At 46.6% G+C, this 24,925-nt stretch overlaps 3 protein-coding genes across 7 annotated transcripts in view; 1 reads left to right on the top strand and 2 right to left on the bottom strand.

The window, feature by feature from the left end:
• Window positions 1-2,805, bottom strand: part of SBF2 (SET binding factor 2) — a 237,691-nt gene extending 234,886 nt beyond the window's left edge. For all 5 annotated transcript variants that reach the window (XM_048948353.1, XM_048948355.1, XM_048948356.1 and 2 more), the window contains exon 1: window positions 2,612-2,805. In XM_048948353.1, coding sequence (XP_048804310.1) covers window positions 2,612-2,666 — 55 coding nt within the window. In that variant the 5' untranslated portion in view covers window positions 2,667-2,805. The remainder of the gene's footprint in view (window positions 1-2,611) is intronic.
• Window positions 2,806-2,873: 68 nt separating this feature from the next.
• LOC125694658 (collagen alpha-1(I) chain-like) overlaps window positions 2,874-24,925 on the bottom strand; it is a 44,028-nt gene continuing 21,976 nt past the window's right edge. The window contains exon 2 of the mRNA XM_048948209.1: window positions 2,874-4,169. Coding sequence (XP_048804166.1) covers window positions 2,874-3,992 — 1,119 coding nt within the window. The 5' untranslated portion in view covers window positions 3,993-4,169. The remainder of the gene's footprint in view (window positions 4,170-24,925) is intronic.
• On the top strand, window positions 8,417-11,161 carry ADM (adrenomedullin). The gene is made up of 4 exons (XM_048948394.1): window positions 8,417-8,520; window positions 9,144-9,242; window positions 9,517-9,654; window positions 10,105-11,161. Exons 2-4 carry the CDS (start codon window positions 9,145-9,147, stop codon window positions 10,379-10,381), a joined length of 513 nt encoding a protein of 170 aa, XP_048804351.1. The 5' UTR covers window positions 8,417-8,520; window position 9,144; the 3' UTR covers window positions 10,382-11,161.

The following is a 24,925-nucleotide window of genomic DNA, read 5'->3' as shown; positions in this document are numbered from 1 at the left end:
CGGCATTCTAAAGCACGTCATCAGAAGGTCCAACAGTGTTAACAAATGAAGGTAAGATTTAACACAACAGGGATGGCAACACTAGGATTGCAGTAATAACAATTTACGTGGATGCAGAGGATAACAGAAATGAACTTCAGAATGTTTGAGACATGGATCCTCACAGGATACTCCTTTTAATTTATCTGAAGAAAAAAAGAAATTCTTCTATTGTTTAGGATAGGGACTGTTAACATCAAAATCGAAGTTCTCCTGCAATAGGAAAACATAGAAACATGCTCCTAAACTGCACGAGATATTTCATTAAGTATAGTGAATGTTTTTGAATAAAGCTAGATAATCTATCCAAGAAAGCAGCATCCCTTCACTGCATTTTCAGAGTACTGCAGATACTGGCAGATGTAAATGAGTGTTCAGTCCACACGAAGTTGGGACAGATGACGGCTGCTATAGAAAGACAGACAGCAGAGGAAGGAGAGCTTTTTTGGCATAACAGTTGTTAATATAAACATCCTTCCTTATTAAATTCAAGTGCATATTATCCAAACTGCTGCTGCCATACAGGTCGAGGAAGACAGAAGGATTTTTGTTTGCTTGCTTATACAAAGACATTCCCGAGATTATCCCTGAAAAACAGCGTAAGATGTAATCATACTCAACATTCAAATCAAGTGTATTCAAACAGGGCCAGAACACTGCAAAAGATATGAGGGAAGGAAAGAAAAACAAAAACAAAACTTCAGAGCTTCACAGGTAATAAGTCTAGAATCCATGAAATGCTTCCCTCTGCTTTTTCATGAACAAGGAAGCATAAACGCATCAAGTAAACTATGCATTCAAAAGAAAAAATAAAGGTCAGTACTCCATGTATTATGGGCCTGCACGTGGGGGTAAAGGAATTTGGAAAACAGTGCATGCCTAGTCTCCAATAGAACGTTGTTTCTTCAAGCATTTTTAGTACAAAGCATTAAAGTAACAAGAAGTAATCTACATAATGAAGTCTAAATAGTTACTTTCTAAGCATGAACTTTTAAAATTAAGATTCTGGAGTTATGTTTGGATACGTACAACTTCATACAAAGGAGCAATTGTAATAATCTTAATGAAACAATTTATGCACAGGAAGCTAAACACATGCTTAAAGGCTACAGATGAAAACGTTTTACAAACATGAGGCTTCCCAATGTAATTTGCAACTTTATATCACATAGTGGCTACATCAGATCAGTCATAACCTTTAGGAAGGCAGCTTGCTTGCTTTGTCTCCAACTTCTAAGCACCCTTGGATTTTTTGGTTATTAGTTTAGACTTGGACTCTCTATTACTGCAGGGGAGAATGTTGCAAAATGCTCCCAGAGGGCGAGAGCAGACCATCTTCTTTAACAAAATTCTCCATACCAAACTTTCCATGATTTTGCCTCTACAGTTCAGACAGGTTTATTTCCAAAGTGAGCAGAGAGGGAACCAAGCCATAATTGAAGGAAGAATCATGCTGGTACAGTACAGTGGAGGAGAACCTTGGTGGAATTTTGTGAGCTACTGCATCTTTAAGGACAACTATCACACTTTCTCTAGATGTTAACGTTCCTAAAAGATGAAGAGATCTTACTCCAATAATTGATTTCCCACTACTTCACAGTGAATGAATGCAGACTCAGAGCAGTCGCTACTTCAGAGAATCACTTAGAGTAACCAACTTGTGTTTGATGCACAGCCAAATAAAATGCAGGACCCTTTAAAACACTGCTTTATTGATGCTGTACATTCAAAGGATCACTTGAAGCACACAGATGCACCAGCTGACAATCAGATCATTTGCAAATCGGTTTATATACCCAGCTTGAGGTGTCAAAACGTGACATTATGGTAACACAAACACAACAGAAACTACCCACAGAACGATAACAGAAAGCACCGCTTCCCTTTCATCAAAGCAGGTAAAAACCACAACGATTTTCTAAGACAGGCACCCGTTCCTAAAGAGCGCCACAACACTTCCCGAGCTCAGCGACGGCCCTTCTTAATTACTGGTATGCCGCACGCCCCAGTAACACGTGGCGAAAAGCCCGGCCGGCCCGCAACGTCCCTCGGAGGCTGCGTGTGCACGCGTGGTAGCGCTCAGCACAAAGCAGGCGGGGGTTAGCAGCAGTTAGAGCCGCAGCCCCGCAGGGAGCCTGGCAGGCCCGCTCCTCCGGCTCGGCGGGACGGGGGCCCGCGGCTCTGCGGGGCCGCCCCGCACGTTCCGCGCTTTCCCGAAGGAGCCTCCGCAGCCGCCGGCGGGCCGAGGCCGCGAGGCGCGCCTTAACGCGGGGCTCGGCCAGGTGGGCAGCGCCGCGGCCGCCTTCCCGCCGGCAGAAGCCCGGCCCGGGGTACGGCCCCTCCGCTCTCCCGGGCCGCTCCGCCCCGCGAAGGGGCGCCGACCCCTCCCGCGCCCCGTCGGACCGCAGAGCCCCGCGGGGCGAGGCCGCCCCCTCCAGCGGCGCGGCGCGTGAGGAGTCTCCTCCTCCCGCGGCTCCCGACCGGAGGCGGGAGGGGGGCCGGGGCCGGGCAGGAGCGAGGGGAGGGGGGAAGAGGCCAGGCACCGCGGAGCCCTGCGCGCGGCCACACCTACCTGTCTTCTCGTGGTCATAGCCCACCACGATGAAGTAGTCGGCCAGCCTGGCCATGGCTGCGAGGGGCGCGCCTCTGGCCTCACCACCCCTGTTGCGGCGGCGGCTCCCGGGAGGCTCAGCATCCTCCGCCGCTCGCCCGCCGCAGAAGAAGCGGCACCACCTCAGCCATGTTGGAGGCGCGGCGCGCCGTGCGCCTGCGCGCCGCCGAGCCGCTGCGCCGTGACCCCGCCGGGCTGGGCGTGGGCTGCGGGCGGCACGCGGCTACGGCCCCGCGCTGCCCTGGGCCGGGCGAGGGGCGAGCGGCGGCCGCCTCAGGGCTCGGGGCTCCCGCCGCCTGCGCTCCGAAGCTTCGCCTCGCGCCCGCCCTGCTGCCCGCGGCGGGCTTTGTCCGCTCGGCGCGGCTCGAGCGCTCCGCCCGGCGAGGCGCCCGCCCCCGGGCTCGGGGCTGCGCCGCGATCTACTCGGACCCTGGCGGAGCGGGCTCGCGCCGCGGCGGTGCCCCCCGAGTGCTGCCTGAAAGCCAGCGGCGGAGCGGAGCGGCTCGCCTCCCGGAGCCCGTCCCGCACTGCTGCTCCCTACGGGGCCTTTCCCGAGAGGAGCCGCGGACGGGCTCGTGACACCGCATCTCCCGTGCTGTATAAACCCGGAGGCGAGCGCTGCCCCGGGGCTGCGGGCTCGCGCTTCCAGGAGGTTTCCTGTTTCCGTCCCGCCAGGGATGCGCGGAACATGGCGCTGCCGTGACACGGCCCCGGCGGCGTGGCGCGGCTCGCGGGCGGTGCCCGGCGGGCGCCCTTCAGGCGACAGAGGGCCGGGGTGGGATTTCGGCTGTCCCTCGCCGTGACCCCTCTGCTGCCCGCACCCGCCACCGTGCGGGGGCAAAGCGAGCCCCGAGCAGGTTCTCACGCCGTGCCCCGTCGCCGCCCGGCCTCCAGCCGGCGCTGCCTGCGGGCCTGGCGGTGCGTCGAGCGCTGAGCGGATGCCCGACTTCAATTCGTAACGCACGGACCACGCCGGCACCGTTTGGACTGTTACTCTCGAAAGCCCGGTCGGCCGGTTTGTCTCAGAGACGCGGCTGATAAATGGGTGTCTGTCGGCACTAACTGGCGGACAGCCTGCCAAAACGGTACGATAAGGTCCCACGTATGTCCTGTTTGACAGCACAGAGTGAACAAACAATGCGAAGGACGTCGGTTCCACTACAGCGAGGAGCTGCTGCAGTCGTGGTGCACGTGGAAATGCAGCAAGTCCATGGAATTCGCTCCTGGCCATCCACCGTCCCGGAGGATCCAGCAAACAGTCATTAGCAGTGTCACAGAGAAGTTTCTGTTTGTTTCGAGCATGCAATAAGTACTCACACCTCTTATGTAGCCAAGACACCATTACAGTGCAATGCTTTGCTGATAACCCAGGCACAAATCGGTCAGGAAGCCTTGAAAACTGAGTGTTTTTACTTGTACCTCTTCAGGGAAGGGCTGCGGTCCTGGAGAACTCAGCTTCACAGCTTAATGTTCTTAAATCAGATCCCAGAAAGACACCTAATAAAAGCACCTGTTGACACTGGGAGTAAATACAAAACAAAACAAAAAAAGCATAATATGTAATGAAAACAATTAAAATATCTTTTGAGATGCATGCAATGGAGTCAATTCTTGAATTAGATAGGAGCTAGAGGGATTCCCTTTCTTGAGTGACACATTGACTTTATGGATCAGGATCCTGAAGTAATGACTGAAAGTCCCAGAACTGCTTTCAAAGCATTCAGATTTTTTTGATTAAAGCATTCCTGAAGTGGCAAAAAAGGACTGCAAATCTTAATGAAGCCACACGTGAGTGGCTTGTCCTGCATGAAGGACAAGGATAAGGCTCAGTACAGTGGCAGTGGATGCTGCAACTGCTCAACAGCATGAAGCCAGGGCATGCAGCAGTTTAGGATAATGTTGTACATAGCTAAATCCGAAGGAACAGTTCAGAGATGCTAAGAAATTGTCTGATGGAGCTCAAACAGGACCCTAGGGTTATCGTATCTGCACCCTTAGAAAAGTTCAATGTGTAATAACAAATCTCAGTACTTAAGCCTCACTTCTGTTTTAATCCAGCCTATGACAGGAGAATATCACCTAACACTTTTCCCAAATCTGAATCAAGAAGTGTTGCTTGCCAAGTCGCTGGTACTACTAGCACCCCTGGATGGTCTTGTTCTTCATTCCACCTTGACCAAAACAACCAAAGTTTGGTCAGTCTGTAAAGCATGTCCCAAGAAGTATCACGCCTTAGGTACTGGTGACAAGAAGGGCACAGTTCTTCTGGGTCTGAGCACAGCTATCTGGCTGTGTACCTGCCTGGACTCCAATAGGATTCAATCATCCATAGCTTACTTCCTTAACTTCCCTTCGGTAGAGAGCGATCTAATACTCTTATAGGGCAAATGAGGAAGTGAAACAGGCATTGTTTGCTCGCCTAAAGTCTAATGCAAAGCAAACTGAACTTTTATCCAGATCACTAAAAACAAAATTCCCTGTGTTCCAGCAGAGTAGCCTTGCTCCAACCAGGCTATGAAGGGGCTCCCAGAGCAGCTTCTGTGCGCAGCCACCAAGGCCTAGGTTCCCAGAAGGACCCAGTAGGCAGCTGCCTTATTTATCCTGGGGGAGGAACTGTGAGGCAGTAGCCCCTCAGGAAACAGAAAGCACACAAGTGACAATGTTGCACCTAAAAGATGTGAAGGTTCAGAGTACCTTCTACAGTGAGCTCCTCCAGGAAATACAAAGGTCACCTTCAGCCTGCAGTCCCATCATCCAGTGTCACCCAACAGTTTTCTGGCACCTCTTGCCAGAACAGGAGAGCAGCCATGACCTCGAGCAGTTTTCCCCTATCGATATTCATCCCACTCTGATTTAGCAGGCTTCGTTTGCTGTTGGCTCAAAACTATCAGACATAAGGCTCACCAAGATCATCACGTCTCCAGTCTGACTACTGGAGATGGAATTGTCCCTTGGCACAGATAAAGCTGACTAAGGTGCCCTAAGGTGCACCATCAGTAAGGCCTTTTTGTGTGTGGAACTTGACTGGTTTTTACACCCTTCATAGGATGCCATTCTTCTGTTAGTACCGTCTTTGTGCTCATCTCATACAGCCTGAGGTACAATCCTGTACAGTCATACTCACTGCATATGAATTCAGTAAAGTTTGAATCAACCTGAGCTGAAACATACAAAAGCACTCCCATTGGCTTCAAGTAACATTTTTTTTTCTTCTATAATCAGCAGAGAGTATTTGTTTCAAACTGATTTCCAGCAGATGCCCACAGATTTTAGACCTTTCCTTTTGGAATAAAACATAGCACGAATAAAATGCTGTACAAAAGAGCAACCGATCTTCAAAACCTGTTTACAGAAGCAGGTACATGCTGTGAAGTCTGTACATATGGCAACACGGAGAGGATGAATGCTGTGCCCAAGCTAATCAGTAAAGCCAGGTGTCCCTCGAGCTCGGCTTCCCCATAAGGCAGCATCTGGAGGAGAGCCGACCCTTCTGAGAAGAGCCCGGACTTGCTAAACTGTGTGCCTCAGAATAAAAAATATTTGCACGGACAGTTCTGAGTGAGTTGTGTTTTTGTTTTTGTTTGTTTTTTTAAATGTAAATAACTCTTTTCAAAGTTATTTTTACAAAGCAGACCCCGCTGCTACCTCGCAGCACAAGTTCAGTGCCTACTGCTCATTTTCAAGCCGTGTAGGACCGCAAGGACTTAGGAAAGACAAAACGAGCACCCGAATGGAAGACGTGGTTTGTGTTAGCTCTGAAACCTGTACCTGCCGGAGCTCTCGCACAAGATAATCGTTTCTTGCCTGATCGTTCTGTGCCCACGTCTGCCACCACGAGAGGTTGAATGAGCTGTCTTTGTGTCACTACAATGATATTGTAATCAGCGTGGCACTCACACGTGACTTGGATTACTGTTATTCCTAAACCAAGTAGCATTCTTTCAGCACTGTTTGCCTAAGAGTATACAAAATGCAATTCCCTTTTGGCCAAAGACTTTAATGAGGGATTTTCCAGCGTCTGGGGAAGCGTGTGGCTTTTTACTGGAACAGGAGATTTAAATTGAATGTGAGCAATGCCCGTGACACGAAATCCTGCCTTATCTTCACAAGAGTTAGATTCAGTTTCGAATCCTGACGGTCGGGGACACGTTTGTACTCTGGAGCCTGAGCCACCTCACGAGCTCTCTAACAGCAGCCACCGCGATGTGTCGCGACGCGAGGCTCTGCCGGTGTCACCGTCCCTTTCTCGAGCACCTACACTCCCCCGTTCCTCCCTCGGAGGAAGGAGCCCAGCATCTCGCTCGGCGCATTTCCTTTTCGCAGCACTGTCCCGGGGCAGGCAGCGGGACGGCGGCTCTGCGGGGACGGGGCAGAGCCCGAGACCATCCGGCTCTCGCCGCTCGCGTTGCCCGCCGGGCAGGTGCGCCGAGGCGGCGGCTCCGGGCTCGCCCAGCGGGCGGCTCGCGGCCACGGGGGTCGAGACGGCCCGGTGGGGCCGCGAGGAGAACAGCGCAGCGAGGGGCGAGCTGATTCCCCGCACGGGCAGGGGAGCAGGGGAGGCAGCACCTCGACCGTGCTCGAGAAAGGTTCCCTCGTCCCCTCGCGCGTACCCGTCCGGGGCTGTGTAGAAAGGCAGAGTCGAGAGCGCAGCCTCACCCGACCTCTGAAACGCTTCGCTCGCGGCGAGATGCGAGCGAAACGTCCGGCGCGCGCCAGCCGGCCCCCCGCCCGAGGCGATCTGCGGGGCTCGGCCGGCGTCGGGCCGCAGCCGCCGGGGGCATTTCCCTCGGAGCGCTGAGCCGCGCCGCGGCAACGCGGGGGAGGAAGCGGGACGGCTGGTGCGGGCGGCAGCACCTCTGCGAGGGCACGGCTCCGCGCGGACGGAGCGAGGTGCAAAGGTGATAAAGGCCGGGGGGAAAAGGTCTGAGCGCTGCTCAGCGCTGCTAGAGACCCCGACTGTGCAAATATTTGCATCCCGGATTAGCTGTGGAGCGGTGAAATCGGGGAGGTCACGTCCACAGAGATCCGCGGACTGAGGACCCGCACGCGTGCCGCCCCCCCGGGCTTGCGCCAAAGCGAGCCGCTCCCTTCGGAACGGGGCGCAGAAAGGGCTCTCTCGCCCCCGTGATCCAAAGCCCTTCAGCCTGCTATTTATCTGAATTGGCCAAGTAGATAAGTACATTTTATTAGATGAAAAATGCACCCGCGTTGACTCATAAATATTATCGACGCCGGATTTGTCACCTCCGTGCTTGTGTAAAGAAGGCTGACATTCATTGCAGTCGGTCGGTATAACTCGCGTTGTCCAAATATGGATTGCCGAAGCCTAGCTATCTGATGGATGTGGAAGGACCTTGACACGGACCGGGTCCGGTCCCGCACCCCATCCCCCCTGTTAGAGTTAACGTGCCCGCAGTGAGGACCTGCACGGACGTGCAGGCGCCCTTCTGCAGCAGCAGTTGAAGGCACCGTCCCCGGTCAATCAGAGCGGTGGGCTTATCAGTCGCGCAAGGTATGCCACGGCTCCGAATCCACATCTGAAAGCTGGCGTTATCGCCAAAATACCCATGGGGGCGATGAAGACGATTTCCAACAATCCTCTTATTTTTACCTCGGATGAGTCGCCCCCGGCCCATGGTGAAATGCAGGGGGGGTGGGGAGGGGTAAGTGTCAAAGCGGAGTCGCCCGGGCGGGCACGCCGAGGTCCTCCCACTTCCCCCCCGGCGCTCTATAAAAGGGCGCGGAGCAGCGCAGCCCGTCAGTGGTTACTTCACACACACAAAGAAGGAGTTCTCGCTCCCCAGGAAACTGTGCAACTTCGGATCGCTACTACCAGAGCATTTGGCTCAGTGGATTATCCTCACTGCCAGGTAAGCACCTTTTTCTTAAGAGGAAAAAAAAAAGAAAAAAGAAAAAAAAGAAAAAAAAAAAAAAAAGAGGGAGGTGGAGAGAAGTGAAAATCTCCAGAACTGGGCTGTGTGGAAGTTGGAAGTTGGGCTGCAGAGTCCTGCACTGGCTCTTGGAGACAGCAGCAGCCCGCAGCGTGAGATCCACAGCTCGCCGCTCTGCGTGCAGGGGGAGATGAGAGCCCAGGGGTGCCTTCCCGGTAGCGCGGCACTTGTCGGAGCTGCGGAACGGTGCGCCCGACGCAGCCCCTGGTCTCGTGTGCTCGCTTAATCCCGATGCGAGCCGCTGGGGGTACTCTGGCCGTCCTGCTGGTATTCGGCCGCCACTGCAAGCGCAGCTTTCGGCAAACGTGTGTTTTGGAGGCTAAGTTATTTACTCTGTGCTAAGTTGCTGAGCAAATACTCGCTTTGGGTTCATAGCGCACGCGAAGCTCCCTGCAGCCTGGGGGCTCTCCTAAGGGAGGAAGCGCTATAGAGCTTCCTCTATAGGAAGAGGAATATAGAGGGTTGGGGGGGGGGGGGGGGGGGAAGGACAGATGTGACTTCTGGCAGCAAGCATGCTTATCATTCTCTTCTCGTTCCATCAGAATGAAACTGGTTCACGTAGCCCTACTCTATCTCGGCTCTGCGACCTTCTTCGGGGTGGATGCTGCGAGGGTGGACGTAGCCACAGAGTTCAAACGAAAGTGAGTATGGGATCGGAATCCCCCGCCCGCCCCGAGTTTATGAGCCCCGCGCCGGGTCCGGCTGCCGCTAGAAGGGAATTGTGCCCTGCGGGAATGGCACGGATCCTAAAGGCCCCATACTCTTTCGGGAAACCCCTCCCCTAACCCCCTCCCCCCCTCCCCCGATGTCAAAATCTCTGCGTTGGCAGATTATCGCCCCTCGAATGTATTTGGTTTGGCTGCTGCCAGCAGGCTTGCGCTAACAGGCTGTCCCTTTCATTTGCGCTCCTCGCAGATGGACGAGCTGGGTATTGAGCCGGGCCAAGCGGGACGTGAGGCCTCCGGGCGCGCCCCGAGGGCTGGGAGCGGCCGCCGACGTGCAGGCGCTCGTACGGACCGAGGACGTGAAGGATCCCCGCGTCTCGCAACCCAGGTAACTTCCAGCCCCGCTGCGGTGCGAAGCGTCCGGATCCGCGGTGCCGGGGCTCCCTCACCCCGCGCGTCCCCGAGCTCCGCGGACGGGTCCTGCAGGGGCTGCGCAGCTCTGGGAGCCGCCTCCCACCTCCCTTTCCCCGCGCCCCGAGCTGGCGGGAGATAGCAGCGCCTGTACTGCGAAACTCAAATATAAATAGTAACTCGAGCCCTGGCTCCGCAGATAAAATAACAGCCCTCCAGCGGCAGGGCCTCTCCTCCTCGGCAGCGGGCTCAGCTCCGCTCCGGGCCCCTCTCCCGCCGCCCGGCGGAGGGCAGAGTCGGGGCCGCGCCGTCGGGGCCAGTTCTCCTCCGGCCGGGGGCTCCCCGCGCTCCCCACCCCGCGCCCGCGGACTGCTCTCCTCTCCGGCCTCGCCGTCTCACTCCCCGTCTCTCTTTTCCTCCCTCGCAGCGGCCGGGAGGATGCTCACATCCGCGTCAGGCGCTACCGCCAGAGCGTTAACAGCTACCCCCACCTCCCCACCTTCCGCATGGGGTGCCGCTTCGGGACGTGCACGGTGCAGAAGCTGGCCCATCAGCTCTACCAGCTGACCGACAAAGTGAAAGACGGCGCCGCCCCCGTCAACAAGATCAGCCCGCAGGGCTACGGCCGCCGCCGGCGCTCCCTGCCCGACAGTTTCCTCCGGACCGTGCGGGCGGAGCCCCGCGCCCCCGTCTTCGGCGTGTGAGCGCCCGCCGAGGTTGCCTCGGACGGACAGACTGAGACCGACCCGGGAGCCCACGCGGCCCGCTCGGCCGGGACCCCTCGGACAGAGGACGGCACGGGAAGCTGTGAAGGCCGCGGAGCCGCCCCCCGCCCCGGGCGAGGAGCCGCCGGAGGCGCCGATCCCCGCGCCGGGCCCGCCGCTGCACCCGGGGCCGGGCCTCCGTCGCCGGCGGAGCCGCCCGGCCTCTCCGTCCTGGGAGAGCCGCTCAGGGGAGCCCCGCGGCCGGCTACGGTGCGCGGTCCGCCCTCGGCGCGGAGACGTGGCCCTCACCTGCTCTACCCTCTGCGCTCCGCGCAGCCGGCAGGGAATCGGACACTGAGCAGTTCCTGCGGGGACTGCGATATACTTGAACAGAGAGGAAAAGTGCAATCGTACGTGGATTTTGTTAATTATAAGTGCGGTGTGCGTGGATCATGAGATACGTATCGGTATTTAAGGTTGTTCTGTGTCGTGTCCTGTTTGTATCTTTTTTTGGGAAATATATTTTATTTTTATACGTTTTTTATATATATATATATATATATTGCATATGGGCATTTTAAAACATTGTATCCCCTCTATTTTTCATATCGTGAATGTCAAACGTTGTTAAACTCTTTTTCCATACCTTTTTTATCTTGCATTCCAGACTGGTGAAAGATGTAGAGAATGTATCAACTGTTCTCCATGGGTAATATGTGAAATAAAGTAAACACCATTACATAAACCACTTCTGTTGTTTTTAGTGGGGGCAGAGGGTCAGATGGAAGGCTTCTTACTTTCTTCAGCCCTATCCTTACTAACGTAGCACGGCCATTCCACGACAGCCTAAACCCCTTGGTTAGAGGCTTCGTTAGCCTTATCTCATTAGAGCAAGCAGATTCACAAGCAGGCGTGCATCTTAAATCCTGGGGCAGGGCTGCTCAGAAGGTACCAAGGCCTTCTCTTACCCACACGTTCCAGGCAGGGCTGAGACGTGTCATGGCTTGGATTGATCACGCAAGTTTATTTTCTGCCCTAATTAATCAGGGGAACAACTACACGCTTCAACATTGCACAACAAAGTAACAGATTTATTGAGGGAGAGCGTTCCAAAAATGGTCATAGCAGCCTCCAAGGTTATTTATGTTGAAGGATTTCCTGGGCCACAGTTCAGGTTAAAGTTAAATGGTGACCGGTTCAGTGTGGGCAGAACATCTTGGATGAAAGCTTAGCATTAGGGATTTTGTTGTTTTGTTCTTTTTTTTGTTCCCTCCAAATTCCAACCACAGACCAGAAAACAAATGTGAAACTAAAACTGCACCAACAGCACCATCTATTGGTATCCACTCCGTGCTCCAACGAAACAATGTCTACAGAATGAAACAAGTGCATTTGAGTAACAGCTTGGATCAAACGTAGCGTTTCCCTCATTTTACACTATCTCTGAAGGTAGTGCGCACACAGAAGAGGCAGGGGACAGCAGCACTTAACGCAGCTAGAAGAAGTTAAGGGGCTGTATTTTTTTCACCTCGTGCTAAATGCCTAAGGAACACATTATTTCCAAGAAAAAAAAAAAAAATCAAAAGAATGAGCAGTCACACATTTCCAGGAAAACTGCTGAAAAAAAAAAAAAAAACCCAAAAAAATAACCGGGGTAGGAATTCAGTCAGCTAGATCGCTGACATACACACCCAGGATTTTTCCTTTCAAAGTTTAGAAATTCTGCTCAGAATTGCTGATTTTCAAACTACTTTCCTAAACGTTTTCAACTAAGAACCTTGGACTCTTGAGAGGTGTGATTCCTATCTGAAATATTCATTCACTTCTTTCTTTTTTACAAACCATTTTCCCGTGTTTTGTTTTTAAAGGCGCGGGTCGACAGTTGCCAGTTTTAATCATCATTTGTTTGTTAACAGCTGGAAAATAGTTTGCATCTCTGTTGCTGATGGCCTTTCAGATGCAGATGTTGTAAGATGTAGAAACAGGATGCGAAGGAACTGAAAGACAGAGCAGAAATACAGTGACATGTATCACACTTCCAAATATCACCTGTTGGGCTGGCAAGAAATGACAACAAGCGTATGATCTTCATGACTGTAGCTGCCAGTTGAGAAACAGACCAGTGGCTATTCTGAAGGTGCTGAGCATAAGCTAGATGCTGCTGCTTAGCTTCAGAGTGCTCGCAGTGGGAACTTACAAACATGTAAGTGAATGCATGGTCCTACTGAAGGACACAGCGTAACTGGAATGACTCCCACAGGGCCCTCCCAAGTCCTAAAGGAGTGGAATAGCTCCAATCCTTTACTTATTGGTTGAACAGCCAGCATCGAAGTCATCTGAACTCGGGGCATACTGGACAGGCTGGATTACAGAGTGACTAAGTATGCACATACCAACTAGATGCCTTTGTAAGGATCTTTTCTCCATTTACTGCCCCAAACTGGTCTCCACTTAAAAAAAAACTTTTTATCCTCTCCTTTCCATTTTATTAATAAAAAAAAAAGCCCTCTTCACTCAACGCTGAAAGATCCTCGCCGTAAACAGTGTTAAAAGCAGCGAGCTGGTGCCCCACGGCATAATTCAGACCCGAGAGGAGTTTCCTAAGTGCCATCGGAAGGATCAAGAGCACCACCTGCCGTGGTTGTAGGGAGAAGCAAAAAGCTCCATAGTTGCAATAAACAAGAACTAAAGGAAGGACTCCCCATCCCCGCTCCTGCTAATCTTGAAAATAAAAACATCTTTAGAATATCAAGACCAGCACTGCTGAACCAAAGACCAGCACTGCTGAACCAGAAATGCCAGAAAGTAGTGGGTAGCCCTGTCCCTGGTAGTCAGAAGGTTTCTGAATATAAGGAGAAATGGGAAAAGTAAAGTTTGCTGAGAAGTTTACTCTCTGGAAAGCAGCAACTGTGCATTTTAACTAACTTAGAATGACAGAGCAAGCAGAGACACCTTTGCACACTGCATAGCTGTGCCCATATGCCAGAGCTCCAGGTCTTGGAGAAGTGGTCCATAAAGAATAAACAGAGACAGCCTCTTCCTTATCCATTTCAGCACCTGCCCCAGGTGAGATCTGACCGGGTGACAACTCTTCCTCCTGTCCATGAAGGGGACGTTGCTGAAGGACTTTGCTAACACACGTTGCTGTGAACATCCCGGAAAGCAAAATGCTCGGTATGAACATTTACATGGTAGTTGAAATCCATAGATGAACTTGATTAAAATCTCTGAGGAATGTTAGTGTTTTGAACCTCTTAGGGTCTCAGCAAGAACGAGCCTGTGAAACCAAGCAAAATCAAATACCTCCAAAATCAGTAGTACATGTTAACAAAGCAGATTAGTTAATGTATCAGGCTCTAAGAACAGCCTGGTGCCTTATAAACCAGTGTTTCAATGGCTGCTTAAAACACGGCTATAAGTTCAGTTCAAACAAAAGGTTCTAAATTAAAATAAAATAAAATTGCAATAGCAAATATGTATTGTAGCAGGAATTCATCCTTGTTCATCAGTCTATCCAAGAGCAAATGCCAAAGGAGTGGTCACCATTCTCAGCAGTCTCCATGGTGAAGTATCAGGAGAGTTCATGAAATATTCTCTTTAAACTGTTATTTTGTTTTGTGCCCACCCCATAGCAAATAAAAAGGATTTTGCTACAGACAATTTTTATTACGAAAATAGATTCCAAAGACTATTTTATCTCTGGAAGGCTTCTGTGGCACTATTATTTGTGCCATATGGAATGGTGGCAAGGAGCCTAAAATGCTTCTGTGCAGCACTTTCCTACAAAATCCTAGTGCAGGTCCACTAACCAGAAGACAGAGCTCAGTGTCTGTACTTCTCACTCCAAAGGGCACCAAAAAATGTATTGCAAGCAACCATGTCACACGGAGGACAGAAAAAGACATTCATTCTTCAAGTACCCCAAAGAGATGTCAGAGAGTTCTGCCAGTGTTACCTAGGAATGACTTCTTCCATAGCCAAAAAGTAGAGACACCGGCGTGCTTTCAGATGATTATCAAAATCTGCAAACCTTCTTGGTCCGTGCTAGTAAGAACTGCAGTCAGGTGCCAGATATGAACTTTTACTTCAACTACAATGACAGAAAGGGGAATACTAATGAATACTTTGGCACATAAGAAGCCTTTTCTGGCTCATTTAGTACCCAAAGGACAGCAAGTCATAATTAAAGCCAATAATGGCAACTCCAGACAGCCATCCAAATATTTTCCTTGTGCCGTCAATGCACCATTTTACATTATCTCACATCATACTTTAGTAGTGTAGAGCACACAGGCATCAGAAGGAAAAAATCCAACATGACTGAGTACAACCAATAACCAAATCCAATTACGTCTAACTAGAATTTGTTTATTGTGGTCACAAAGGCTTGCTTACAAAGGCTTGCTTTTTCTATCCAAATATTTCTTATAGAACACTTATTTTCACCAAATAATTTGTGTCAACTTGAAATTGTTTTAATTTTTAAATACTTAATTCTTTGGAATAGGGCCATCTTTGGAATAGGGCCATCTATCCTTCATGAGGAGAGGGAGCATAATTTGTTCATGAGGTAAAGAACATTGCTGTGTAAAACACTCTTTTCTACACAAGAGTCAAAAATGCTTGACAAGTATAATGTCTCCAAATGAAAAACAAATGGTTCCATTAAAACTAGAATCAATGTCAATGATTTGATAAGACTGGAGTTCTTTGCAACTACAACAGCACAAAGGAGGCCACGTGAAAACTTGTGACTCAGTTTGATTACGTGATAAGTTCTATCAAACGTTTAACCAGAACTCCCCAAGATTTTCATCCATTGACAAAAGCCTGGAAAGACCAGGCCAGCTCAGCTGAAGTGAAATGTTTTGTAATAAATACTGACTCTCAAAGTATGTTTGCAAAATAAATACGTCTCCAACATTTTCAGTTCTGTAGCTTTCAGATGACAGCTTGCAAATTACATATAGCTTTCTGGCAATTATAAAACTGTTAATATTTTTTCATGCTTTCCTAATGTGGTGTAATAACAAACAAACAAATGGGTCTGGGTCTTAATCTCTGATGTCCAGGAGCACTGGCAGAAACAGGATAACAATGAATCTTATCTGTTAGTTCAGGAGCAAACTAAGCAGTTCATCATACAAACACGATTATTGTCCTTTAATAGGTGGTTACTGTCACAGGACTCACTGTGGAACACAAACACCCAAAGACTAAAAGGCGACTGTGTAATCCATCCAACTGTTGTCAAAGGAAAGGATAAGAGAGTGCCTGGGTTCCTCATTTCCTCACATGACCTGGCTCCTGTGACTCTCTGCTAGAAAGCAGCAAGCCCTCAGAGGCCACTATGCTTCTCTGTCTGTATATAAGGACTCAGGAACAGATCCGAGTCTGCACACTGGAAGAAGACAGCTGCACCTTGTAAAGTATATTTGTTCTCTTCAGAGCCAAGGAAAAAATGATGGATTTCTATGTGCCTTTTTCTAAGCTGTTTTTTTTTTCCCCCCTGAGGCTGTGCAGCTCTGCATCCCATTCTACATAAGGAACAAATTCATACTCTGGCCCTTTATTGATAAACAACACAAAAAATATGCAACTGGCATATATCATTAGTCTCCTTACTGCCTATAGAAATCAGACATTGTGCTGGTGATGAATTGGTGAGCCAGATAGGAATCAACACCAAATCCCAGGCCCGAGACAGATTCCATCTAATTGAAACAAAACCTCTACTGACTTCAGCAGGAAAAAAGATTCAGCCCTAGGTTTTCTCTCAAAAACATGACTATTTGCATACTGAAAGATGGTATTGTACATTACCTCTAACTTATTCATAAGTTTATGAAAACTTATGAAACTGCTAAAAATCCAAAGTAAGGGACAGGGACTCTATCAAAAAGAAGTAACTCTAAATGGGACTCCCTTGTTCACGGCTGAAATGAGCTCAGCAGTGCATGATCATTGCTGCTCCTCTCAAGTGGATACGGTACTGCTGGAAACGATGGCTTCAACAAACATAAATGTATGAAATGCAGTTTTAAATGTGTCCATGAGTAGGCATCAAATCCAAGAAACTTCCAGCATTCTTGTCCAAAATTCAGACTCCTTTGTTTATGTAATGAAGTAGGATTTTGGAGTGTTTTAATACTGTAACTTTATGTAGTAGCATTTCCTTCCTCTCCTTCCTCTTTCTCTTTTTTTTTTTTAAACTCGTCACCTATTCTAAAGCCTCAGAAAAGGATGCATGCAGATAATCACCTCAAATGAGAGAGTGAGTTTTGTGCATAGTTTACAGCAGAGGTTGGCAGTCAGAGCTCCGGCATCAGTCGGGGTGCACTCACATTCAGTCTAGTACTTTGCGATCGTACTTGCACAAGATAATTGCTATCTCATTAATGAAGGATATAAAAAAAACTAGCACAAAGAAGTAAGCCCTGCAGAGACAATCTGCTGAACGACTACTGTCCCATTCTGATTCCATTAACTCTTGATAACAGGGGAAAAAATCCCTCGTATTACAAGTGCATGAGGGCTATTAAATCTGATTTATTGGGCTAACCACACTGCAAGACAGACAGAAACAAATGATATGTTTTTTTCCATGGAATGTTGTTAGAGTTTGTGTATCAAGATATTTTTCTTCTTCTACTAGTTTGGCGCATCTGTATAACTTTGCTGCCATCTGCTGTTTTCTAAAGCAAAATAAATCACTCTCATTTAAAATTAATGCTGGATGTCAAAGTGGCACAGTGCTGCTGCCAGGAAGGAGGCCTGCATTTGGAAGGATTTTCTGTCTGGCCTGGGCCAGTTACTTGGTATGCTGAGTAAGGCCTAGGCTTAAATTTTTCATTCCTCCTGGGCTTTATTCAGAAAAAGCAAAAACAGCACAATACCTTTACATATTCTGAGGAGATGAGAAAGAAAGCTATCCTGTCCTTTTTGTTATTCTGAACAAGCTCAGGCTTTACACTTTGCCTAGTGGGTGCATGAATACTCTCTCTATCCCAACACCACTTTTGCTGTGGGCTGCTAAGAGAACAGTGAACACAGCAGCATTTTTGGAGAAAAGAATGTTTTCAAGGTGTGAAACAAAGGGATCAAAGAACACTGGCTTCTCAATTGTTATGGGAATTATCTATCCAGTGATGAGCAAAGAAAGCTGAAGTTAGACCCTCACTGCCTACTTACCAGCACTCATGAAAGGAGACATATGCACATGCCTCTTGTTCCTAGACAGAGAGGTTTTTTAAAGGCAGGAATTAGAACAGTGTGATGAATCACACTGACCTCCCGTTTCTCTAGATAAGATATAAGTAATCCAGCCTCTCAGTAGTAGTCAGGTGTGAGCTCTCAGCTTCTACAATCACAGAACTGAACTTGTTCCTATAACTGATGCAAACAACAGAAAAGGTTTTGTTTTGTTTTTAAATGAAGTTTTACACTGGTATAAAATCATGATCATATTTACTCTGACATAATCATGCTATATTCACTTATAATACAAGCATTCTTATTTTAGTATGTAACACTCTGCAAAATGTTTTTACTGTAACAGAACCACATACATGTAAACACACCTAACCAGTAAGGCAGATTGATGGGAAAAGACTTGAGAAACTTGGACCCACTGTCACATACAGGGCACATTGTTAGTAAAAAACACACAGTTGACAGATATAGGAGAAGAGGAATCAAAGCTATTGCCTGCCCTCTTCCATTGAAGGCTGTTTATAAGAACACTGGAGGCAGGCATCTGTGTATAGAAGCCCAGCAACACAGAGCAGCTGGGACAACCTTGCTGCAGTTTGGAAACAAAGACTTGTACAAGAACTAGTCTAAACAGTCCCTGTGTTGGACAGACCTCTCTTAGGGAATGTCAGATCTTAGTCAAATTACTATTTTGAAATAGTAACCTTTGTACATATGTATGTTTGTAAAGTCTTCAAAGTAATATTTCAAATTCTGTTCCAGATACAGTTTTGGTTTCCAGTTTGGATTCACTTCTGCTTTCTGGTTTAAAAAACAGCAGTTTGAAGCCACCAGCCACTGAATTAGCCTGGATTTTAACTCTCACAGCTCTTATGTATTCTAAGTGCATATAACAGGAGGGAAAAAAGAAAAAAAAAAAAAAAAAAAAAAGCCCAAGATCTATGATGGAGAAAGGGGCTAGAAAAGCCTGATCCTTTTAGGAAGAGGATAGGTGCTGCAGGCCAAATCAGAAATGCCAGCTGGGACTTCTTCTGTCTCAGTGTCTAGCAGCAGCCCAAAGTCAGTTGAACATCATCAGGAAGATTGCTAAGAATGTGTGAGTAGGTCTGACACTCAAAACCTACATGCAAAACCTTAGGACACCTCCATCTTGAGTCTGACACGCAGTTCTGATCTCAGTATCTCAAGAAGGACATTGTGGATCTACAGAAAGCAGGGAGAAAAGCAATAGCAATCAAGGGCATGGAACGCTTTTTGAGAAGAGACTGAAAAGATCAGAACTCTTCAGTTTGGAAGGCTTCCATTGTGTGAGGCACTGTGGTTTAGACAGCAAGAGAAAGCCTCACAAAATCTCTGGCCGTGAGGTAGAACAACTATTGGTGGGCCAGTAGTTGTAACTACTATGAAAAATAGTTTGGAAGATCAGAGGAGCAAACAGCCACTTTTTCTCCGACAATGTTGTCCAGTGAAATAAAGCATATTCAGAGGAACTCTTTTAGTCATGTTCAGTTTTCTCTTAATTGCTGCTTGCTTGGGAAAAGTGTTTCAATGCTTGTCTTTTTGTCAATCAGTGCAGCAAGAGAGACACCACTCCTGTTGACTTCAGTTAAGAACAGTAGAGGTTTGTGGTGTGTCTTATGAGTATAATCAAACTGAGTGTTATTCAGTTAAAAAGAATGTTTCCATAAGAAGCTTATTCTTTGTTTTCATGTATCTTGCATATTTCTGTAGTCACAAGTTTTTTGTTGAATAAGGAGTTTTGCTTTTACCCTCCTTTTTTAACACCAGCCTCTCTACTGATGAAGGATGAATAGGGAAAGTGTTGACCTTTCTCTTTATGTTCCAGTTAATAAATACAAATAACATTTTCTTGTATCGGTGCCCGGTTTGGATAAAACACAGTCTGATAGGAACTGCATCCCAGATGTTACATCTGATAATTAGTCAGCTTTAAAATGTAACATAGCTGAATGTTATTAAAACAACTGAAATAAAAATAAACATTCATCCCTGTCATATTTTTTTTTTCTGCAAGAAAACACTGTTTTTTGCCTTGAAAAGGTCAGTTTAAAGAAGCAATATAATGATTTAGAGGAAAATAACTTCCAATCCTAGCTTGTCAGTGTTAAATGTTTTGCAGTAAACTGCTCATCAGTGGCTTATCACAGACAAAACAGTCAGCTGGTAAGCTCTGTTGCTTTTGTGTATTCTAATACACTTTTAGTATGATCCAGAAAATCCAGGCAAGGGGTAATCTATTTGATCACATGACTTGTTATCTTAAATGGTTTCATATGTGGTCTTTGCTGTAGTTACTTGATATGACTCAGGCTGACCTAATTGTTTGTATGCTTGAGAGGGAACAATTATGTAACTACTAAATGGTATGCTAGACAGTAATGCCATACAGGACTGAAAAAAAAAGAAATGCAATGTCTACCAAATTGTCAAACTGCCTTACATCAATATAATCAGTGTATTTTCTTTGTACTGCCCTGTATCTGAGAACGTGAAAAAGCTAACATCCATGCTGATAGATGTGGGTTAATCAAGTAATCTTGTAGGTCTTGTAGTCAAGTGGAAGCTATTAATTCTGTGATTCTCACATCAAAGTCTGAGCATTTTTAAACAAGTTCTATGTTTGCCAGAATAACAAAATCTAAAGTAAAACAGGCAGGAGTGTTACTAAGAAAAAAAAAAACCAACAGCCAATCCTGTCAATAGGTAACATATATACTAATCATTGAATCGTATTTTTAATTATAAAATTCTGGTTCATATCTAAAGTCACTTACACTAACATAAAGAGGATGCTGAGGCAAGTATATTTTCAGTTTTATTGGTGTTTATAAACAACAAATAAATAACATAGCATTAATTAAAGCTTAGCAAGCCACAAACACTACAACATTCCTCCTGGTACTGACATCCGTCCTGCAAAAGCATTTGTATTAACAAGGTAGAAAATGAAAGATGACATAATTCTGGAAAATTCACTGTCATCTATTTAATCTGATTTCGAGGTTCTTTATTTCAGCTTTCCTGGCACAGATTTCAACATCTTTTAAGTGAAAACACGTAATATCCTATGAAACTGCAAGCCTCTTAGAACTATTTTGCTAGACTTCTATTATGTTTAAGGCTTTATGGAGGTTTTTGTTGAGCACACAGAAGTTACAAGACAAAGACATTCCAGTATTCAGAACTCTCTGACTCCAATTTCATTTTATCAAATGTCAGTAGCCAGTGAGTGACTGAATGGACAACACTCAGCAGAACTATCACAATGGGCAGTGTGTTAAGAAGGGCAAGCAATTTCTGCTGATTTCATAAGGGACTAACTTGAAACACATGGGAATAGCCTGCTGGGGATACTTGAAGATAACTTTAAATCAGGTCATAATTAAAGAGTTTGTTGGGCAGATTGTACAGATTCCAGTGACCCAACTAAAGCCCACACCTGAGGAATTGCAGTCTATCTTCCTTAGTTCTTCCTCTTATTTCAGAATTGTTCATTTCCCATCTTTACATATTTCTTTCTATTTCATATTTTTGTGCATTAATGGAAAGTGATCAACTGAAGCTGTGCAGGAAAACAAACTTTTCAGAAAAAAAAAACCCAGTAAGTGCCTTTGTCTATCATGTGAAAGCCAATCAACAATACGTGCTGCTTTGCTCTCTAGCCTGATAAGACTCTCTTTTCCTATTGATAGAATTGTTGATGCATGCTGAGAGGGCATGAGCCCAGAGGATACAGCTCTGAGGCAGACACATGCTGGTGTATGAGGATTTACTAACATTTTCCTGCGATTCTTGACAACATGCCCTCGCCTGAAGATACTTTGTTTCTTTCAATATGTGAGTAGAAAAATCAGTTTTAATTACCATGACTTTAAGGCTGATCAAAGCAAACACAAATTACTGTCAGCATTGTGATTTCAAGTAGCTTACATACATGGCAACAGAAAAGTAGTTCTTTATATGTTAGAAGTGGTTGGCAAAGGAAAGACAACATGATTTAGCTCACAGCCTAGGAATCAAGAGGACGAGAAAAGTATTTTTACTTACTGTAACACATTCAGTGTTTTGCTCTGGATTTCTTGGGACTGCTCTCAAAAATTTAGTGTCAAAGAAAGGAAGGAGAAGCAGATTCCATGGCTAATCAGAACACCCTTGTCCTCCAAATAGCTGGGATGGAACCAAATAGTAGTTTTCAGGCCATGGCACAGTGTTAGAGCCTGCTGTTTTAATCTGTTCACCACAGATAACTGCTCAGTTATCTCCCTTGTAGCTGCTACTTCCCAGTCTGAAAGTGATACTGCGCTTTGGAACCATAACATTTCCCACTCAGCCCAAAAGCCCACCTACTGATGCTCTGAGATGGTACTGCCTGACAGCGTTATCCTGAGCCAGAGGGCCAATTACTTTCCCAGACACATACTGTTAAGTTTTTCCACTAAAACAGTGTTCAGCTCTTCAGAGCTCTTTCTCTGTAGCAACCAAGTGGGGAGCACCAACACTTCTGCTCATTTGTAGAGCTCGTTAGACCAGGTGTTCCCTCTTAAGTTCATTTCTGTGATGTTGGTCTCAAAATCATTACCCTAAGCAGAATGCCTTGAGAAGGTAATGGTTTTTCAACATGTGTCTAGGTCATTCCGACCTAATCTCTTTCCTGCAACACTGTCAGACAACTGGCTAATGTGTTCAACAAATTTAAAATGCCATTAGAAAGATTACGGTCTATGTTCAGTCCATATTTCCTCCAAATGAAACTGCTGTGAAAATGTCTGAATATTTAAATGTTATTTATACTGTGCAGGGACAGAGGAGAATTTTTGTTTGTAGTGACCCTTTTCTGACAAGCTCCTCCAATCTCAGTTATTTTCATCCATGTTGAACATGCAAGATTTTTGAAACAGCAGTTAGCTAAAAATGGGAGCTGACAAAGAAGTGTAAGCCAGCTTCCCAAAAGCTTAGTTACAATTCCTTTCTTGCCTCATTGCCATCTTTGAAGAATCTGGCTGTACAGACAATACTGAAATGGGCAATCTCAATCTGCAATAGAGCTGTTCTTGACAAAATATCTGTAAGTAATTACAGAATTAGAAAGTTGAACCTGTACAGTAGTACAATACAAGCTTGTGGGGATATCTCTCTCTTTTAGAAATGCCTTAATCTTGTGCATTTCTAAATTGTCCAAGAACACTTTTACTCATGGGATTGGTGGCAGACTGTGCTTCTTCCAGTACTTTTGCATACATGGCGCTTATTCTGTAAGGTGGTGGAACTTACTGGGCAAGGAAATAGTTATCAGTAATCATTTTGATGCAAGAATAGCAAATAAAGATACTAGGGGGAGTCCAGGAGACAAATGGGTGCAAACAAGCTACCCCTCAATGGATGATGTCATGCTCTCCAAGGAACAACGCTGATCCCTAAGCCAAGCAGTCCTGCATGGTTCATGCCCGCTCTGCTATGCTGCCTTGGGGAGTGGTTGCCTATGTCTTCGCTGGCAGCCAGGGTGTGGTGGAAGAACTGGGACTGTCTGGATAGAAAGAAAACATTCAGGGCTCAGTCTCTAAGTGAGAAAATATAGACATCCAAAACAAAAAGAACTAGGTGAGGTCAAAATCTGAAGAGTGGAAACTAGGAGCCAGTAGTCAAGTAGAATGGACTCAGCTAGCGGCACAAATGTCCATTTTCATTTGCTTTCTGTAAAAGATCAATGTCTACGCTCTTAATAAATGGATTTCCAAAATACATAGTTGCTCAAAATTGACCTTTGAAAACCCTAAGAGAAATCTGCATGTGTATGGCAGTATTTAGGTGCTACTGTTCAGCTTTGGTAAAAGCTTGTTGGAGGTTGAAGGAAGTAGGAAATACATTAAGTAGGAAACTTCTTACTATGATCTCTCAAAAGAATCCGTAGCCTTCATGAGGTCAGGTTTTCCTTCAGTGAATCTATTGGATTAAGGTTCCAGGTTTTTACTATTTTGGTTCTCTCTCCTCTCCATGCAATTCTAAGAAAAATATATACGTGTGTGGGATTAGAGAGGTTAGTTGAGGTATGCAGATATCTAGACAAAAGACTTAAAAATTCAAAACATCTTGAAAGGTGAAGTGATAAGAGAGATAACAGTTCATACAAACTGACATGTTTTACAACACAAAATATAATTTTGGAAGTTATAGTCTTATGGCTTACTATGTGGAATTTAACATTATTAATAAATAGAGCTCAGTATATCTCTCCCAGACTTCAGTTTTTCCACAGAATAGTGCTTTTTCTGTCACATCTCTTTTGTTCTTCTTATGCAATATGATACATCCCTTCCCTGATTTTTTGGTTAATAGAAAGCACTGAAGAGAATACAGATAATACCAAGAACTTCTTAGTCCCACTGGAATATCAAGGCACACTTTAGCTCACAGAGGAGCATCATCTACGGCAGGAAAGAAGTAAAACTTTCACCTCTAGAGTTGTAATTTCTGCTCCCCTTCATAACTTGTCTCTGGAAAAAATCCACGGCTGACTGTGTTTTCTTTAAGGCAGAATCTCACTGCATTTTGCCAGGATGGACTTTTTTTTTTTTTTTTAAACAAAGCAGCAAAAAAAGCCATGTCTGCAAGCAGTGACACATTTTCAAACAGAGCACGGCAAAAAAGTAAGAGGGAGAACTTGGGTTTTCTAGGGCTGCCAGGCTAGACAAATCACCCCCTTCTTGGGGCTCCATTGACATGCTTATGTCCTGGTTTGGAAAGCTATGCAGGAAATGATGAGACAGAAACCAATGTCTTCTGGCAGAGAGCAGTTAACCTTTGGAAAACTAACTTTTATATTACAGCAGAGGCTTTGATGCGGCTCTTTGTAGGAATCTTTGGGAGCAGAGCAAACTGACTTCAGTGCCTACATTCACAGACTTCTCAGTCTAACAGAAATCCAGTTACTCCCATCTGGGTTTCTGAAGCAGCAGCTCATGTCTGTCCTTTCTCTAGCTGCAGACATGCAGCTTTCTACTAGACAGTATTTCTGGCAAGGAAACCATTACTTTTGCAATAGTGGAAATGGGAAAACCTGCATTTCTCCTAACTTGCCAGGCTACCCAGGGCTCAGGAGGACTCCTAACAGGCTGCCAGCTGAAGTAAGAATAATGAAGTTCCAGGGTTTAAGCAATGGTCTGCTATGGCTGTTCTTGATGTAAAGAGATACCTTCACTCCCCTTCCCCTAGGTTCTGTCCTCCTTTTTCACTTTTCAGATGCCTTTCTGGATTTCTACTGATCAAAACCAGGAAACAAACAGCATCCCTTCCTCCACCGCAGAACACTTCTCC

The sequence above is a fragment of the Lagopus muta genome, chromosome 6 (assembly GCF_023343835.1).
Source record: "Lagopus muta isolate bLagMut1 chromosome 6, bLagMut1 primary, whole genome shotgun sequence".
Classification (NCBI taxonomy): Eukaryota; Metazoa; Chordata; class Aves; order Galliformes; family Phasianidae; genus Lagopus; species Lagopus muta.
Note: the sequence above shows the minus strand (reverse complement) of the source record. Positions and strands in the feature narration are given on the sequence as shown.